This window comes from Branchiostoma floridae, chromosome 19, assembly GCF_000003815.2.
Source record: "Branchiostoma floridae strain S238N-H82 chromosome 19, Bfl_VNyyK, whole genome shotgun sequence".
In the NCBI taxonomy this organism is placed as follows: domain Eukaryota; kingdom Metazoa; phylum Chordata; class Leptocardii; order Amphioxiformes; family Branchiostomatidae; genus Branchiostoma; species Branchiostoma floridae.
This window is the reverse complement of record NC_049997.1, coordinates 4,742,827-4,763,906: the sequence shown is the minus strand read 5'-3', so window position 1 is coordinate 4,763,906 and position 21,080 is coordinate 4,742,827. Positions and strand designations below refer to the sequence as shown.

At 40.1% G+C, this 21,080-nt stretch overlaps 1 protein-coding gene across 1 annotated transcript; it reads left to right on the top strand.

Moving 5' to 3' along the window:
• The first annotated feature begins 16,670 nt into the window (after positions 1 to 16,670).
• LOC118407096 lies at positions 16,671 to 20,772 on the top strand. Its single transcript, XM_035807516.1, has 4 exons — positions 16,671 to 16,962; positions 17,494 to 17,576; positions 18,620 to 18,734; positions 20,492 to 20,772. Exons 1-4 carry the CDS (start codon positions 16,818 to 16,820, stop codon positions 20,770 to 20,772), a joined length of 624 nt encoding a protein of 207 aa, XP_035663409.1. The 5' UTR covers positions 16,671 to 16,817.
• The last annotated feature ends 308 nt before the right edge of the window (positions 20,773 to 21,080 follow it).

Sequence of the window (21,080 nt, the reverse complement as noted above, 5' to 3'; positions counted from 1 at the left end):
GCCCAAGCTACAATCGCTCTGTTGGCTAAAGACGGCCATGGCCTGGAATAAAGTAGTATTCTATACATCGATCGTAACTTTTGATTGCTCGGTCGCACTACGATGAAACTTCACACAGTTTTAGTACTTCTTTAAACACATTGAATACTTGTGATTTTTTTTGTACATGTCGGATTTTGGGTTAGAAATGAACATTTTGGTTAAAAAAAGTGTTGTTTATTTCATGAGTCTAGTCCCAGCTGGAAACAACACTTTAAATTATGATATTCTAAAGGATGAAAGGTAACCTTAAACTTATCATTTTTATCCGCGGCTATTTTGTTTTAAATTAGGATTATATTGTTTTTTTTTTGACGAAAACATCAGAAACGACCATTTTTTTTTGTCAATTTTTTCGTTGAAAATGCACCATAGTCAAAAACATAAAATAATTAAACAAAATAACCTCGGACAATTTTGATAAGAAAGGGATAATAGGTAAATCTTGAGTACAAAAAAGATCAGTACTCTTATTTTGAGCTGGGACTAAAGCCGTAAATGTCATAACTTGACCTCACTGACACCCACCAAGGATAAATGGTCCTTACGGTGCCTGTTTACGTTGAAAAGTTGCAAATAACCACACATGCAGGTTCGAACGCGCGTTCGGTTCGAATTACGTAATGGAACATCATGGAACACGTGTTCGAATTCGGCTGGACAAGGGAACACGCGCCCGAACTCGGACACAAATCGAGAGTGCCTGGGCCGTCTTAGCTCAACAGAGTAACTTATTTGTCATTAACAAAAAACATTGTCAAAATGGACGTGGCCTCCGAAAAAACCCAAAACGTATGGACAAATTGCACGTACGGCGGGTTGTGCCCTTAGCAGAGAAGACTTTGCCCTCTATTACCTGTCTGCTCAACAGGAGTGAAGAAACTGTAGACCGGTATCCTGTCAAGACCTTTCATGATTTTGAACACCTGGATCATGTCTCCTCTCTGCCGCCTGTATTCGAAGGTTGATCTATACCACCATGGAAACACACACAGCCACCATATATCCGCGATGATATGGAACCAACTTAGGAAGCACAGACAGGCAAACGCATAAAAAATACACATGTACACGGATTTGGTAGTTGATTAAAATCTCTGAAGTATATTTTGTTCCTTCTGCCAAAAATGTAATAATTCAGTTTCCAGAATGATTGTTCGGCAGGTAGGCCTTCTGACCGATCCCGCCAGATTGTTACTGTCACTGATCTTGGAGGCTGTGTAAGGTGGTTTATGCCTGGCGACTGAATTGTTACAGTTACATTAAGCAAGAAGCACCAGTATAAGCACCCTGTCAATGACATAGATGTGAGTCAGAATAACAATTTTGAAAGCTATTGTACGACAATTGATCAAAATGTTCACATAAAGACAGCTATTTTAAATGCATATTCTTAAAATCCTTGGTTGGAACAACAAAAGAGGTACGGCCTTCGCAAAATGTTGTTTTCCTTTTGAGTACAAATGTTGTTTTGGCTTTTCACGGTACATAAATCAGTCAACGACCTTGTTTTCTCCGAAATTCCTCGATGGTTTTTAAAAGATATAATATCAAAAGATATAATATCAAAAGTAACAGCTGGTATATGGTCCTTGGAATGAAGTATTTGCAAAATTCATGCCACATTCGGGATCATTCGGGTGGGAATTTCAAATGGACCTTATATCCCTTCACACCAGAAGGAATGAGCCAAAATGCAGTCAGAATGAAAATTCTTTTCTAATCTTGGGAATTCATAGTGTATTCTAGGTATGGTCACTGCATTCGAGATATTCTTTTTGCCACATTCTGGCAGGATTCGAAGTCGGTTGCCGTTTTGTTTCTCCATCGAATGGGATAAGAATGTTTCGAATGATGTTGGAATGTCGTAGCATGCTGTTATACTGCAGTTAAAATACACTTAGCATACACTTTGAATGCCATTCGATATTTCTCCACTTCAAATGGCATTTCGGGACAGCCAAAAGAACGGACACAAATATATGGAATGCAGTGAAAATTTCTAGAATACACTACGAATTGCTAGGAAGAGAAAATAGTTTTCATTCTGACGGCATTCCGGCTCATTCTTGCTCTCGTGCGAAGGGGGCTTAACTGCAAACAGTTCTGTTTATGTTTAGTCTTCGATCAAATTGAGTCCCAAAGATGCCTTAGGTCAACTGCTTGAAACTAAAAATTCCAAATTGTTGTATATAAGCACTGATAAGATTTATTTTATCTAAATAACGATGTAAAACAGTGTAACGTAGATAAACTTTGGAATTTGTTTTATCAATGATTTGGACATTGGTTGGAAGGTAAGGACATTTGTTTCAACATTTTCAGCTTGCATGCCAAACACACCATATGATAGTTGTTGCTCCCTTTTTCATCCAGAATACGCTCTTTCCAAGCTATTAATGAAGGTAAGAAAGTTATCACATTTGGCCAGTTCAGGAATTCTATCAAACATAGTAAGTATTTTGCATTTTCTTCATAAAAAGATGGCATCAAAGAGTAGCCTTCAATGTTTTCCCCCTTTGATCACACCTGTGTTTACATAAGTCTGTGGAATTTATCCTAAAGACTAGGGGTCAGGTAAACATACTATTTGTGACGAGGCGTATACGGCTCGTTTTCATTGAAATGTCAAAAATGCTGTTGCCTGCCTTTACGACTTGATACGGAGCAAATTATAGACAGCATGACTGGTCACTTCGTTTTTCCACAACCCCTGTACCGTTTTACAAAAAATGCACCACAACATTCATATTGGTTGATGGCTCAGAAGCTTATTATAGCCACAGGTGGGATTTCACCCTCTAAAAAATGGCTGTCGCCTGAGGAGACACGAAGAATTTGAATAGTATCCAAAAATGTAACAATTCAGTTTCCAGAATGATAGGCCCTCTGAACGATCACGCCAGATTGTTACTGTCACTGATCTTGGAGGCTGTGTGAGGTGGTTTATGCCGGAAAGCGCCCGGGGCCCAAAATAGTAATTTCTTTCATAGATCAAGATCTAGTTTTTTACTAAATATGATGGCAATGAATCAGAATTTTCTTGATTCCTGATGCCAAACCACAGACAAACGCTACCAAACCATTACATTTCTTGGCAAAGGCATTGAATCGAAATTGCTAAATTGTTCGCTTTTGACAACCTGTTATATATATATCGTCTAAAATGAAATTGTTCTAGCGCAAATTTACAAAGCAGATTCCAATGTTTTTAAAAACTGATACAAAGCTCCTCAATTATTCAGCACAATTTACACATAAGAGTCTCTGCGACTTTTCCAGGGAACTACTTTTCACGGGTCGCGGATTGATACATTGTAATGTGACACGCCCGTATAAACAAAAGCTACAAACAAAACAGCTACACAGAGCAGATGGGCAACAAGCAAGACAGCAACAACAGGGGATAAAAGTTCCAGTCACACAGTTGGAAAGATGGTGGCCGACTGAAAACCGCTTTTAAAGATTAAAAGGTAAGATAAGGTGAGATCAAGTTTCATGCTTATTCGCCTATGTAGAACTAACTAGCATAGATACAACCTGCTTATCTAAAAATTCACTTTCTTCACAAGTAAGAAAGATTTAGCTACTATATAGCCTCTGCGGCAGTTCCGTACAATACGCCCATTCGGGGGAAGGAATTTGTCTTACGTTTGCTGCCAAATTCCTTACAAATTTATCTAATTACTTTATAAGATGATTATTTGATATGGCAACATGGTAGGAAAGTATCATTTTTCATCTCATTCAACCGTATCGGTTAAATACAGGGAAAAATCAATTGGAAGAAGAATTTGGACCATGGTTTTACTGTCATTGTGAAAATGTTCATGAAAACAACAGCTTTCATTTTTTTTCTATTTTGATCTTCGAGTATGGCTTGTAGAGTTTTAGGCACCAACCCTACTTGGGGCACAGCCAAATATTTTGGAAGCGAATGTTTTCTCTACAATTGTGGCCTCTCTCTATTCATGAGATGAGAAAAATACAACCTTGAGCAAACAAACCGCTAAACTTTAATATTGAATATCTTATCTAACAATTACGGCACCCTTATGTTAAAAGTACTGGCTGTAACATATGACATGTGCTTCAATGACGGTCAGATTATTACGTCTGTGGATATTTGTGGTATATATGCACATACCTCTGTGGATATTTCTTGACATTACGATTTCCCCCCTCAGCGACACCCCAGTAGGGGTTTTTAGAGGGTATTCAAGACGAAGACGAAGATATAAACCTTGTGGTGCTGCAAAATTTTCACAATACATCTTCCCAATGCTGGGCGTTTTAGACCCTTTGGAAAGTAGGGGTACTGTTTTCACTATGCTACACTTTTAAAGAGTAGCGACCTTCAGCTTTGTAATAATGTATAGTTTCATTAGGTTATTTGGAAGGAAAGTAACAAAAAAGTAGCATAGTGAAAACAATACCAACATATGCTTCCCAACATATGTTGGGCACAGCACTACAACGGTTAAAAAGAATCTTGACGTGTGGAACCGGGGACTCTCTATTCTTTAGATGAGGAAAAGGGAGCCTTGGGCAAACGAATCGCTAAATTTTAATATTGAAAAGGTAGATCTAGACAATTAAGACGCTCTGATGTTAAAAGTACTGAGTGTAGCAAATGACATGTTTTGTTTCAATGACGGTCAGATTTTGATGAACAGATCTTTAACCTCTGTGGATAATTCTCGAAGTTTAGATCTTAAAAGTATTCTCGATGCGTTGAGCTGGTAGTCGCTACCTGGCTAACAGCCAAATATTTTGAGTGCGAATGTTTTTTTTTCTCTACAGTTGTTGCCCCTCTCTATACATAAGATGAGTAAAACGCAACCTTGAGCAAACAACCCGCTCAATCTTAATATTGAATAGGCAGATCTAGACAATTAAGACCCCCTGATATTAAAATTACTGAGTGTAGCAAATGACATGTTGTGCTTCAATGACGGTCAGATTTTGATGCACAGATCTTTAACCTCTGTGAATATTTCTTGACGTTTAGTTCTTAACCCTTGTGGTGCTGGCAGATTTTTCACTATACATTTTCCCAATTCTGGGCGTTTTAGACCCTTTGGAAAGAAGGGATACTGCTTTCACTATGCTACATTTTAATTGTAGAGACCGTAAGCTTTGTAATGATGGATAACTTTATGGGGTTATTGGGAAGGAAAGTAACAAAAAAAGTAGCATAGTGAAAACAATACCAACATATGCTTCCCAACATATTTTGGGCGCAGCACTACAACGGTTAAACGAATCTTGACGTGTGGAACCGTTGACTCTCTATTCTTTAGATGAGAAAAAGGGAGCCTTGGGCAAACGAATCGCTAAATGTTAATATTGAAAAGGCAGATCTAGACAATTAAGACACCCTGATGTTAAAAGTACTGGGTGTAACATGACATGTTGGGTTTCAATGACGGTCAGATTTTGATGCACAGATCTTTAACTTCTCTGGATATTTCTTGACACTTAGATCTTATTCTCGATATGTGGAGACCTTGATCATTTTGAGTTTTCATATGCCAATAGGTAGCTTTAAACAATCAATACACCCTAATGTTAATAGTGCTGGGTGTAAAAAAATGGCATGTAGTGCGTCGCTGACGGCCAGATTTTGATGTACAAATTTTTAACCTCTGTGGATATTTCGTGACGTTTAGAAGTAAAAGCAATCTCGATGTGTAAAACCGGTAAGCCCTACTTGAGTAACAGCCAAATATTTTGAGTGCGAATGTTTTGTTTCTCTACAAATGTTGCCTCTCTCTATTCATCAGATGAGAAAAGGGCAACCTTGAGCAAATGAATTGCTTAATTCTAATACTGAATAGCATCAATAGGCAGATCTAGACAATTACGGCACCCTGATGTTAAAAGTACCGGGGGTAACATATGACGTGTTGTGCTTAAATGACGGACAGATTTTGATGCATAGACCTTTCACCTCTTTGGATTCCTTGACGTTTAGAGCAATCTGTGAAACCGGTAAGCCCTACTTGGGTAACAGACAAATATTTTGAGTGCGAATGTTTTTTCTCTACAATTGTTTCTCTATTCATCAGATGAGTAAATGCAACCTTGAGCAAAATTGTAATATTGAATAGTCAGATCTAGATGCACAGATATCTAACCTCTGTGTATATTTTTTGAGGCTCAGATCTGAAAAGCAATCTATGTGTGGAGCCGGTTTTGTTATGCAAATAAGTAGCTTTAAACAGTAAATACACCCTAATGTAAAGAGTGCTGCATGTAACAAATGGCATGCAATGCGTCACTGACGGCCAGATTCTGATGTGCAGATTTCTAACCTCCTGGAATATTTCGTGACGTTTAGAAGTAAAAAGAAAACCAACAATCTCGATGTTTGGAATCAGTTACGGATCCATTCACAACTGTGGCCTTGAAAGTCTGTAAATCATTATTATTCAAATTCTAAATGTTGATATGCAAATAGCCGACTTCAGACAATCAGTACCTCCTATGTATACATATATGTTTAATTGAAAACTGTTTGTTAAACTAAACAACGCTTTAGGTAAGTAAGCACGTATCCTTTGAGTGCTCTGTCAAGAAAAGGGTATCGACAAAACGGAATGCAGTCTGTGCTAAAAAAGTGCAATCGGTAGACAGTAGAGAATTAATACTTCTAGTTGTTTACTTGTTGGTGAATTCTTAGTCGCACAATTACATAGCATGATGATAACTGGATTCGATTCTGTGATGTGACAATGTGGGCGTTTTTATTTAATCGTTTTCTTATGTTTTTGGCGACGCCTCAGGGGCTACCCTAATAGAATAGTGTGCGTCCGTTTGTCAAGAATTCCCCAAATGTACAGGCATGTGTGGGATATTTTTGCGCGTGCGTAGTAGGATCACCTGGGTATATTCCCTTGGGAATTAGTTTTGAAAATGACATTACTGCTATGTATCTAAAAAAAGGTACATGTTTCAATTCATTCTACTTTTTTTCATTGCTTTGTCCATTTTATTTGCCCATTCTTTGTTGATAACTTACCCTTCGATCGTACGAGCTTCGATACATGCGCGTAACATCTGTGTGCGCAATTTTCATGGTGGGTTTCATCTATGGTCTTTTTCCTTTCTGTCGAAAGCCTCACGCTAGGGAAATGCCTGGTTTACACACGTTAATGGAGTTTAGCTTATATCAGAGTCATTTTATACTTTTACAGAAGTATTTCTCTCTCATTGTTGTAACAACGCCAAGCTAGAAACAAATGCTATTCGTCTGGTTGGTGAATGTATACTTAAAATTCGACACCACTTGGCGAAATGTGAACTTATATAAGGACACTTGACACATCTTCCGAGCATATACAAATGCGATTGCTTTGAAAAGCTGTAACATATCAAATCAAACCCTTCTACTTGTTATTTTTTAGGTGACAACATGGGCAGAAAGTTACAGGAAATGGTTATTTTCCTTCTTATCTTCATGATTGAGCTCGACATGCCAGATGCAGGGGCTGAATGCAGACCGGGCTTCTCCTGTGTCAGTGACAGTCGCAGTTTGAAACTCACCAGTATCCCCCAGAACCTACCAAAATTGATAATGAACATGGACCTGAGATATAATACAATAACAACTTTAAGTAAGCCAGAGATGAATGTGCTGGCGAGATATAAGAACTTGGGGAGTCTAAACTTTGCTGAAAATCGTATAGCGACCGTAGATCGTTTCCCCCCTCTATTCCAGCTTCGATGGTTGAGCTTTATTAAGAACAAGATTACCTATCTTCACAAAGAGACATTTCTAAATCTACCAAGACTCGTAGTTTTGTATCTGATGAAAAACCAGATAGCAAACATTCATCCTGGGACATTTTCAAGATTAACCAAACTCAAAGAATTGTACATTGCCTACAATAACATAACTATCGTTCAATGTGGCACATTCTCATACCTACCATTGCTCCGATATTTGAGCCTGGCTCACAACCAGATATTCAAAATTCAGGCTTGTGCTTTCTTAAATCTCCCACACCTCCAAACGTTGCATCTGCAGTCCAACCAGATAAAGGAAATTCAATCTGACACATTTTCAGACTTACCCAGGCTTCAAACTCTGTTTCTGAACGTAAACAAGATACCTAATATTCAGGCTGGTACTTTTTCAAATCTACCCAAACTCCAGTCTTTGACGCTGAGTGACAACCAGATATCCACCCTTCCATCGTCAATTTATAAAATCCTGTCAGTAACTTCTAATGTAGAAATGTACTACAACCCATGGCAGTGTGACTGCAACATGGTTCCATTCAGGCTTAAAATGACCGGGACTCATTCATTTGAAAGTCAGATAGCATGTGCCCGACCTGCTAACTTAGTGAACAAAATGCTGAAAAATATCAAACCAGAAGACCTGATCTGTGAAGAACAAACTACATCAACGATGTTTGATACCAAAACCCCATTTACCTCATCTCCAGTGTCTACATCTTTTCCATCTGGCAATACAGAGAGAAATACTGATTCAGCAAATAATGTTGGCTCGACAAGGTTTGTTGGTAACCAATTTGACAGTGCTAATAGCCGATCCAACGATGCAACCTTCTGTTATCATTGGTACTTTAAACACAATGCTGGATCTCAGCCACGTCCAGCAGATGATGCGAAATGGGAAGGGTTACCATCTGAAACAACGACTGAAAGTAACAATTCCATTGAATCTCCCCCGAGCCCCCCACTATCTGTTGTTATTGGATCTAACTGTGGTTCAATAGCTGGTACCGCCATCATTGTTACAATCATTCTCACAATACGAAGGACGAGGAGGGCTAAGAAAACCCCTTCGTGCCCAGCTGCTGCAAAAACCAGTATTCAGAATGAAACAGTGCAGGGCCGGCTCCAGGCGACAAGTACTCAGTTTCCAAATGTTACAAACACTACTGCTAGTGTAACAGTTTCCATGATTGCAAGCGGTCAGGCCGGCCAGGGTCAGTATCAGGATTCCATTCGATATCAAAACCGTGGCATTGGTAATACACCAGGTCCAAGTCCTGAAGTTGTTTTGAGCACCTCAAACAACACATCTACTGTAGTAACAAGTAGCCATGGTCAAACATGGCGAGGGTTGTCTCCAAATGAACTGCCTGTAGCCTTTCAGCCAAATCCTATGTATAATGGTACACAATCAAATCCTCCAAAAACTACATGTCCTGAAATAACAAGTGATGATTATCAAGCAACCCGAGAAACATACACGCACACCACATCTGCTGTTAAGACTTGTGGTGCTACTCATCTGTATGAAGATATGGATGAACAAAATTATCAGGCATTGCAGGATCAGTGTCAGGCCGCTATTGTATCTAACACAAGTAGTTCATATGCTGCAATAGCTAGTGGCCATGTCCAGTCAGGGCAGGATCAGTCTCAGTCTGCCCGAGCAATGTACACAACAACTGTAAAGACTAGCGGCCATGCTGGCCTGTATAAAAATATGGATAGCCAACATTATCAGCTATTGCAGGGCCAGTGTCTGACCAACACTACATCTAACACAACTACCGCAGCTGCGGCAGTCAACAATGGCAATGGTCAGACAGTGCAGGACCAGTCTGAAAACACCAATAGTTCCGACATAAACACCTTAGCTGTTCCAATGAAAAATATTCATGACAAAAAAGGGCAGAATCAGTTTCAAATTGTAACTGAACACAGCGAAAACATAGGAAGTACTACAATGCTTAGTGGTCATGATGAGACAGGGCAGATTCAGTCTCAGAGCTTTACTGAGTCGAACACAAACACTACTACTACTGTAATGGTTAGTGGTCATGACCACACAGTACAGGACCAGTCACATGCCATCACTGAGTCCAACACAAACACTACTGCTACTGTAATGGTTAGTGGTCATGACCACACAGTACAGGACCAGTCACATGCCATCACTGAGTCCAACACAAACACTACTACTACTGTAATGGCTAGTGGTCATGACCACACAGAACAGGACCAGTCATATGCCATTACTGAAAATAAGGTCCCTGAAACCCCTCAAGGAAGTAAACCCCCTCTAGACGAGCCACCTCCCCTTCCTCCCAAACGCAAGGGTGTTGTTGCCCTGTCTGAAAAACAAACCCAAGACAATTCGAACATTTACGAAGAAATGTCATAGAATAGAATTTGAAGGATACACAACATTCTTTCAGCTTTGCAACTAAAGCCTTTGGTTTAGAATTGTTGCTACCCACTGTAACCAAAGTGAGATACTCATTTGAATTTTGAGAGATTGCATTTCCAAACTTCTTTTGGAATGATAGCGTGTGTGTAAAAATGAATATAAGTGACATGTTTTTTTTGGTAGAGTCGATTCCACATTACCAAGAGGGTGTTTCTTGCCTTTTGTTCCAACATTTTGGAAATCTTTATAACATTCTAGTTGTGATAAGTAACTGTTTAGAACTATTTATAACATCATTGTGATGTTCTAAATATTTTCTACAGTGTTCATACATGTCAAAAACATTTCTTACATCAAATACATTATTTCTGTTAGTTTCTAAACTGTTCCAACATAGATTCATCATTTGTGATCACATGTTCGAACATGGAAACAAAATGGTAAAACTGGGTCAGTGGGCTGGGGAGAGGGCAATTCACACATCCCTGCCAAGCACAGGGAATTGTGTCTGTCTGGCACCTTCTCACAAAAGAGTCACCAGTGTCTACTAAAGAGAATCTAAAAATACAAGACCTAAACAAAATGCCCAGCTAGCAGGTTGGTTTATGGTGGTAATAAAAGTTTTTATGGAGGAAAAAAAATGATGGAAATTGTTGGAACATTTGATCACATGTTCCAACAATAACAAAACACATAGATGTTTCAAAATTGTTTTGAATAAAGAGATATTTGTACTATTGATTTCCGATTTTTCCAACATATAAAGATAGGTTCAAACATGTTCAAACTTTCATTTTCAATTGTTTGAACGGTTTAGAACTTTAGTGGCTGACATATTCTTTTACTTAGAATAGTTCAAACATACTACAAATATTATTTCAAAACCCTCTCGGTGACTCGGAATCGACTCTATTATGTAAATATTGTATTGTATTTTATGTATTTTTTTATTGTATACGTATCCAGGGCCTCCATGAAAATCAGTGTTTGTTACTGATGGGAGCTTACACTGATAAAGAAATAAAAGCAACAACAATGTCAAGTAAAACAATATCTTAAGCTTGTAACTTAAAGGTGAAACCTGATTGACACTGTCCGTCAAAGGTTCTTGTCGTAACTGATTTTCTAGCAAAATATATGGACGTATCCCTGAACATATTCTCCTAAACAACTTACTACTTATGCTTATTATTTGATGTTGTATGATTGTTATGTCTCATAATATGTACTTTGAAAACTAACAGGGTATTTCCATTATTCTTGATGTGATTTTATTTATACCGTAGCAATTATTACCCGAAGAATGATGTATTTCTGAAGATTTTGAATTAAGTAAACTTGTTCCTTAGTATTTCTCCCAGAGTGTATGAAATATGTACATATGTGATCTGAAATTGGCAGGCATACTGAGTGTGTATACCGTACCTTACCTTAGACCTTAGATCCTCCCGCAACACTGTTGTATTGTGTGTCTGCATACCAAGCATGTATTATTGCTCTTCAGTAGCCATACATTTGATTTGTATTTTATTGAATACATTCAGTTGTGTACGACAAATAGTACTTATCATGAAAAGATCTAGAATTTGTGGCTTGGAAAGTATGATACGTAAATTGCTTATATGGCCAAATAGGAGTCATGATGTTGCTACTAGCATGAGATTTTCTTTATTATGAAATGTCATCTGTATTACTCTTTTATTACCAACATTGATGTACTTGTTTTCAGAAAACAAAGGATACTTCATAAAATATATTGTATGTACAGCACTATGATATGTTTCAGGTCAGACACAAGCAGAGAAATTATTAATATACTGCTTTTTCATGGAATCTTGAAAGACGTATTACAGCGGAGGTAAACTAAGCAATTATCTTCTTGAACTAGTTTAACTGTAATTTACAACACAAAATTGAAGCAATTATGTTCTTCACAAGCTCTGAGTGGAGATGTGATGTTGTCCGAATTTATCTACTTCAACAACATTTGACAAAATCCACTCAATTCCTCATAGCATTTGCTATATGAGTCATTTTGCAGAGTGTGTGTCTCTAGTACTGGTCTTATGTACCACCGTGCTACCAAGTGAGGATTGCTTTGAATTCTTTTTGAAAGAAACATAAAAAAAAATGTCACTTATTACAATGCATGTTGTTATACAATTATACACTTGTATTTCGAACGTAAATTTTGTATAGAAGTAAAAGGAACTAGTTGAGAGAATAGGTCTCACCTTGTATATGCTGAATGTGCAGTTTTGTTTATCAAAAATGTAAATCTATCTTAATGGTAAGGCTTATCTTTGATTCACAGTACACACAATGAATCCCGACTAGGGCTAGGGGAAACATTACATACACAGAGAACGGCCCGTCACGCTTCACTACTTCCTTGATATTCAATAACACTTGGCAACTGGAAACTATTGATAAGTTAAAAATCTGGGGTACAATTAGCTTATTACCGATTTTGTCTCTGTGATTATTGTTTAATACAGAATGTTATAAATGAAACGAGATATTAAAACAGGACGTTCCGCTGCAATACCTTAGAAACCCGCAAAAAGGGCAACGTGCCCCGAATGGTCGCGATGACTACAAATCTAGTTTTGATAAATGCTCTAACGCTAGTTCACCTTTTTCCGCGTGGTGTCCTATATCCGTTGTTTATCCGAACACGGTTTAAGGATATTCATATTAATCCAATGGTGGTTTCAAATTACAATATCTTTAGTTTCAAATGATGCCATTTGAAACCATCATCTGTCGTTTTTAGAAACAACGGATATAAGTTACTCCGCGAATAAAGGTGAACTAGCGTTACCAGTTAAGTCATTCCAACGCTACAATTAGGACTTGTCACCAAAAAAAAAAACCTCGTCCGTGGCAGCCGGTTTGCATACTAATGTCCAGACGTGTTTTCTTTATATCTTCGTGCTTTCACCTTTGACCTGCACATGCGCAGTTGGATTTATGAACGGAAATGCCAATGCAGGTGACGTTTAATGGCCCTAGGTATGAGTGTTGATCAATAAGTTCTCGGCCTCACCCAGAAATGATAAGAACAACTCAAATTTTGAGGCACAACTTCATAGTATGAAGCCTTTTATCAATATCCTCCAAATTGCAAATCATTGCAGTCATTACTTTCCAGGCATTCGTTTTTTCTAAATCAGAAGGTAAGTGGCGAGAAAAACAGGGGTGAATTATGATCAGACATTTATAAATTCTTTGTCATTAACAACAGACATTTTCAAAATGTTTGATAATGATTTACTTCGTATTTCAAGTAGAAAGAAGATGGTGTCTGACTTCCAGCAGCGCAAATTGACGCACACACCTCAGGTCGCAGCTCAATTGTCCACTTTTTTCCCTTCTCCCTTACCTAACGTTACTGGGTGTCTCCTGCAAAGTAGTGATCACGATAATTTGAATTTCGGTGCCAGTTATATTAGACTTTATACTTGACATCTATGCTCAAAATCTGAGTTATGCTTATTATTTCTGGGTGAGGCCAAGGACTTATTCACCCCTCATACTATAGAGGTCCTGTGTTTGAGGAGAACCACACTGCGAGCACTTTTAAGAACCAACATCACTTATAAAAAAGCGTAAGGGTCTTTCCTAGTGTGAGTGGATCAAATAAATCTGCCCCGAAATTGTCTTGTACTTACGTACAAACGTGATGTGTTGAGCCAAAAGGAGGCTGACCGGGTACGCAAAACAAATAAACAGCTATTCCAAAAGTGAGTGATCTCACAACTGGGTATTTGTTGTTTCCAGGCCGACGAGGGTGCCTAAGTGAGTCGTTCACATTCAAAACGCCAGAAGGAGCTTCTCGTCCAAACACTGACGGCGTTTTCGGTCCGACTTTGACTCCGCATCCGTTCCAGTTCAGTGCGATACCGCGTTAGTTTCTACCTTCGCCAAGAAGGTTATATTTTGGGTAACCCCTGTATGTGAGTATGTGTGGTTGTGTATAGAAGACCAGCATAACTCGAGAGCACCTCGGATGGCTTGCTTTGGTATTTGGTATCTGACCTGGAAACGATTAGAACTTGGGCCTCCTTTACAGCGGCTTGTTACAGTACTGCAGCGGAACTTTTGGGCTGATATCTCTACTTCTTGACAAGATGTAATAATGGCTTTTGAGTGGTAGATTATTATTAGAATACAAACTAGATTGTGAAAGTTTGTAATTTTGGTGGAGGAGATGGTCAACTATCATAGTTTATGTAAGTAAGAACCTTATTGGCATAAATAACAACACACAATTGATATATCGTTTGTAAAAGTTTAAATCATTTGGCGAAGGTATTAGGTCGTTTGGTTTTGTAGGTGGTGTTGGCAAAACGAAGGACAGTGGCATTTTTGTTTGAACTTCGAAAAAACTTTAAAAAAGGATTTAATGTGTTTTCATAATTTTAAATTAACTAAACTGATAATTTACATTTGGAATTATTATTTGACCTTATAAGTTGACTTCAATCATATTGACACGTTCAGAAAACCTTCTCTGTGAGTGTGTGTGTGTGCGCGTGTGTGTCCCTCTGTCTATCAAGATCTGTCTGTGTAGCTCTCTTTCTCTCCCTCTCTCTAGATCTCCTGCATTTCGGCTGATCCTGTACCATCTCTCTCTCTCTCTCTATATATATATATATATATAACCCGGGAGCCTCAGCTCCCCCCCCTACTTTTGCCCCTCGCGGGGTCATTTGGGGGTATCCTATGCAGATGCAGATATATATATATATATATATATATGTGCATGCCATATATACTTCCGTTTGCATGGCGCATTCGACAGCGCGTTGGGCTCAGCCCCAAGCGGTCCTGAGGTCGAATTTGACTGCCGTGTCACCGATCTTATGCCCTTGGGTACCTAGCTGCAGCTAGTGGCAGTAGCAGGCCTTTGTGGCAGTGACATGCCTTTAGCTAAGGGCACAACCCGCTGTACGTGCAAATACGTGCTGTCTACGTGACAAAACGTGGGCAATCTTTTGGGATCTGCAAGTGGTAAGTACCGCCTCCGTACGAACTCGTAAGGAATCCGACGGATTTTGGAGCACGCAGACACGCCGTAGAACTTTACGTGCAGGCAAAACTTTGCGTGCCATCAAGCTGCGGATTTGCCCCCCGTGCGTACCAATACGGGCGACGCGCCTGCCCTGTACAGCCTGGGCGTTTCCAGAAATACGTGGCGGACGTGGCCTCCCAGAAAAACGTACGCACAAATTGCATGTACGTCGGGTTGTGCCCTTAGCTTTAGGGGCATGTTCGGTCATGACGTACCCGCTATACACGAGTCAGGGGTAGGATTTGTTTTGATTTAATTTTTGTTACATAAAAACAAAATTCCCACAGCTTTGAAAGGAAGAACACGTCACGCGGTGTAACCTCACACCAATTTAATTAGTAGCTTTTACGGTGTACTAGACTTAAAGCAAAACCTACAAAAACCACACGGAAACAGACTCGGATAGTGCTCTGTATCTTGTTTAGCGGAGTTTGAGGAAATAATCCCTTTTGGGGCACTTGCTTAAAATGTCTATAAAGCACGGAAATGAAACATCATGTGTTTTTGGTGGAACCCAATATAGTGTTAACCCTGACCTCGGTACTCACCGCCACACAACAACACGGCAGTCAGGGAGCGGCGCCCCTGCCCACCGAGGAGCCAAAAGCCTCCAACCAGTCCCACAGACCACCTGCACTTGCACCCAAGAAAGTAACCCCTTTACTTTCAGTGCCTGAGCCCTCAACAAAATGAAGTTGGTGCTTAAAATAAAGACAAAGAAGGCAGAAGCAAGTCAAGCCCTCTACAGAGACGCGCAATGGACTACAACACTGCCGCCACATCAGACACAAGGAAGACACCAAGACGAACCACACAGGGAACCAAGACACCACCGTCAACCGCACCATCGAGAAAAGAGAGTCCCAGGAACGTCGTCTACGTGTTGTTTAAGCCCTACAAGATGCTGAGAAGCCAGAGCTACAAGCCAGAGCTACAAGCCAGAGCAATGAGACAGCAAAAAGGAGGGGGCAACATACTGAAGAAGGCTGTTTTTCTTTATTCTCGATAGTGTAAAGGGAACCTCTGTGACATACGTAACTGTTCTAAAACAATGGATGAAGTCACACTACAAGAGGTCAAGTAAGAAAAGCCCTGTATACGTAGTTCAGCATGCACTAGGGCGATATGCACTGGATAGTTACCAGAGTACTATGCAATGAAAAGGTATATAAGTCAAGTAAGGTCATACATAACGAAAAGCCCTGTATACGTAGGGCACCATGCACTAGGGCGATATGCACTGGATAGATACCAGGGCATTATGCACTGGAAAGGCATATAAGTGCGAGCTTCACGAACTTGTGTCATTTAGCCTCTAGCCACTGAAGAAGTTGTACGCAACGAAACCGGTTTGACCTACAGGCTGGATAAAGGTTCAGAAACTTGCGGCTCCAGATGTCTTACTGAGGGCTGACTGCGGTGCGGTTAGCTGAGGGATGAGTCCACTCTACTATATACTGTATGGAACCAAAAACGGGAACCGAACCCAGGACCTTCTAACTCATAAAGGGATTGGAGCACTAGCAGGACCATAGAGGAGCCAACATGCCGCTGTTGTCACCGTCCCTTGTACTGTTCCTGTTGATGGTGACGCCCAAAGGCATCAACACAGCGCCCATAGGCATCAACAGCAACTCTAACCTCCAGTCGGATATCAACTCTCTCAAGGAATCCGTCCAAAAGATAAACGGTAAGGAATGACGCTTCACTGCAACAGTTTGTATAGTTGTCTATAAATAGATAGATTAACCCTTTTTGGAGTATTTTACAGTGCATAATAATTGTAGTAGTAACTTCTAATAGTAACTAAACGTCCCTTTTCTTTTCGCTGACGACAGTGCACTGCTTTAAGTCATTGACAATCCGTCGATGTCGTGTTTCAACTTATATGGGACCTGGAAAAAAATCAATATTGGTGTACCAAGAGGCTAATGGAATTAAACCCTGCTTAAACTAAAGAGAAGGTCCAAAAGAATCCGCCCGATCCATTCCCCTCTTTTTCTCAGAAAATCTATCATTTTCTAGTCATATGCATATCGGGGTTGTTGTTAGCTTCAGTATGTCTTGGCACAATCACATTAGACGTATTGTTTATAAAGCTTTAAGATATGTCAAATTATTCAGTGTTCCCAAGAAAGAAGTATTTAGATTCCAATTTGTAGAAATATTTACGGGAATAGTTTACTGTAAAAAAATTAAAGAGTACATCTCCGCTTGACAGGATGGGTGACACAGTTGCACACTGAGATGAAGACCATCCGGGGTAGATTTGAAGGCATCAATGAACTACTGTCCAGAATGAAGGTCAGTTTTAGTTAGTATTTGTACATGTATTTTATTAGCCGTTTCATTGGGGCCTAGAGCCGGTATAACTGTCCTTTAACCTAAGGGCACAACCCGCCGTACGTGCAATTTGTCCGTACGTTTTCATGGGAGGCCACGTCCGCCACGTATATCTAAAAACGTTCAGGCTGTACAGGGCAGGCGCGTCGCCCGTACTAGCACGTAGGTGGGTCGAATCCGCAGCCCGATGGCACACAGAGTTTTGCCTGCACGTAAAGTTCTACGGCGTCTCTGCGTGCTCCAAAATCCGTCGGATTCCCTACGAGTTCGTACGGAGGCGGTACTTACCACTTTCGTATCCCAAAAGATTGCCCACGTTTTGGCACGTAGACAGCACGTATTTGTACGTACGGCGGGTTGTGCCCTTAGCTTTAGAATAACGCACATGCTTCTATTTTTGTATCGATTAAATCCATTTTTAAGTCTTTGGCGAAACCAATCGCTTTACAGGCAGGTAGCACTTGGCACAATGTTGGTCAAACCTGCAAACTGCATACACATGCAGGTAATTTTGTCCGTGTACGTCGCACGACAGATTTACAAGTTTAAAACAAGTAGTAGGGGAACTCTTCGGACAGTTGTAGAACCGTCGTAGGCCCCTCGCTGAAAATCGCACATTGTGTGTGAGCGTGGCTTACTAAAAAGACTACCCCCCCCCCCACACACACACGTATATGTGGTCAGTTAGTCAGTCAGTCCCATAGCTTAGTGCATCCTAATTTCTGATACTTGAATACCACGGAAAAATTCATATTTCTCGTGCAACTAGATAAACCAGACATTATTGATTCCATCTGTCCGTATGTTTATAACTGTTTTAAGAAGCGAGAAGAAGTTGAACTTGTACATACTAGAATGTATTAGCATATGTAGAGATGATAAGATACCGTTTTGTCAAAATTGTACCTTATCACTAGCGCTACGATCTGTACTTAGCTTGTTTGAGCACAAATGTACAATTAAGGTCATTCATTCATTCAATATTATGGGTTGTGCCAATGTAGCCTTTCCAAAGCCAAATCGCAAAACTCCAGGCGGGCCAAGGCGAGCTCAACTCGACCATTAGCGCCCTTCACGGCTCTCTGGAAGGCATGGAACAGCGGGAGTACATCGAACGCTGTAAGTAGTGATGATGATTAAAATCATTAAAGGAGGCGTATAAAATGAAGTATTGGGAATTGAACTGGTGGTCAATGGGTGGAGAAGTTGTTGTCTGGAGCGGGCGAGCGAGCGAGAGAGAGTGAGCGAGAGAGAAAGAGAGAGAGAGAGAAAGAGAGACAGAGAGACATCTACATCTACGTAATACTGGGCAATACCCCTCGCGGGACTCACCGGTAGACAGTGAGAGAGAGAGAGAGAGAGAGAGACAGAGACAGAGACAGAGACAGAGACAGAGAGACAGACAGAGAGAGAGAGAAAGAGAGACAGAGAGAGACAGTGAGAGAGAGAGAGACAGAGAGATAGAGACAGAGAGAGACAAACAGAGAGAGAGAGAGACAAAGAGAGAGAGAGACAAAGAGACAGAGAGAGACAGACAGAGAGAGAGAGAGAGAGATGATGTAAGACATAAAGAGAGCAGATAATTGTTTTTGCCTACGTCACATTTCCCAATTGGGACCCGGTCGGGCAGCTTTAACCCTATTCAGACCGGGGGGGGGGCTTTTGAGGCCCGCGCTAACTTCGATGTCCTATAATGCCAGAACGGCTTACGCTAGAGCCACCAAATTTAGTGAGTTTTCCTAAAATATTGTTGGCAACAATTCTACGAAGTTTGACAAATTTTCCATTTTTTCTTGTTGCCATGGCAACCGTTTGTTGACAGGCAGTTTTGCCAAAAATCACTATTTTTGGTTCTAACAATGTATTTTTCAAATTTATTTGCTATATTACTGTGATTTTGTTACATAAATAAAATCTTATATTATTCAGCATATCTTTCATAATCATATATGCATAAATTATGCTAATTTGATGACGTCATCAGCCCAAAATCCAAGATGGCGGACGGAATGGCCAGATCATGAAAAACAAGCAAATTATCCCTTAAAAGTTGCAACTACCTGGTATTTTTTAATCAAAAACCATCTAAATGAATGAATTTAGTCTATTTCCATTGCCCTTTGTGATTATTTGTTGCAAAAAAAGTATTTTTAAAAATTCAAGGTGGTGGATATAATATGGCGGAGCCCAACTCGTATCTTAGATGTGCATGACGTCATTTTATGACGTCATATTGACGTCATTGATGTTGATATTGGCAACGCAAGTCGTAACAAACATTATTATTCTGTTATCTGCTCTTGTTGTTACATTTTTGTAGCATAACTTGAAGTTTTCTGAGAATACCCATTTTTCATGGGTTTGGCCAATGTAATCAAATTGATGACGTCATAATTACGTCATCTTACGTCAACGTAACGTCAAACGTAAAATACTTGTCAGATATTATGTCGAAATCATGTCCTGAAAATTTGGTTGCCCTACGACACGTCGTTTTAGAGTTATAGGACTTAGAAGTGGAGGGCCTCAAAAGCCCCCCCCCGGTCCAGGGATGACCAAAAAAGCCCGGTCTGAATAGGGTTAAAGAACGAAAACTATGATATAAAAGACACCAAAGTACACAAGACGTAATAGTCATGGGCATTATTTGTGTATATTTTCACGTATTCATTTCTATTTTTCATTTCCACAAACAGTCTGTCCGGGCCCCGGTTTGGAAATGTAACGTTAGCCTTAGCAGTGAGTAATAATCGTATGGCCGTTCGTCGTAATTGCATAGGTGAGTCATAACAATAAGGGGAGCAAATCTTGCTGTCTTTGCAAGCACATGATTAGTGTAGGTTTCATTGTTTGTGTTATTGTTGTTGTTGCTTCAGGTGAGTCTGGTTTGATGGAAACACCATATGATGGTGTGTTCAGTACCGGCTCGGCAACTGGACTCCGATTCCTACACCTGGAAGCCACGTTTAGTAGGGCCTTCCGCACAATCCCCATGGTGACCATCGGCTTGGCGCATGTGGACCACGTCCTTAATACTAACATCCGCGTCAAAGCCCGAGTGTTAAGCGCCACCAAGACAAGCCTCATGGTGGCACTCGGCACGTGGGAAGATTCGTTGCTGTACTCTGCCAGTGTCCACTGGATGGCCTGTGCTTGAGATGTACAAACTAAACTGGCTTTGGCTTAGCCGAATGAGTCAAAATCATGTTTTGTTGTGGTCAGGATAAAAACACAAACGCTTTAGTAAATGACTAATTTTTGTTGCACAATTTCATCAGCGACAATGTATAGCACTTCAAGAACACATGGTGATGGGAGTTCCAATTCGAAATACTGATTGTATCTAATGATATAGCGCCTGCTTTCTAAAATTGTTGTAAACCATCCGAGGGACGTCCCTTTCCAAAGCTAGGCACACGTTTACACCTGAGTGAAGTGAAGAAAGTTGCGTAAATTGCTTTCGTA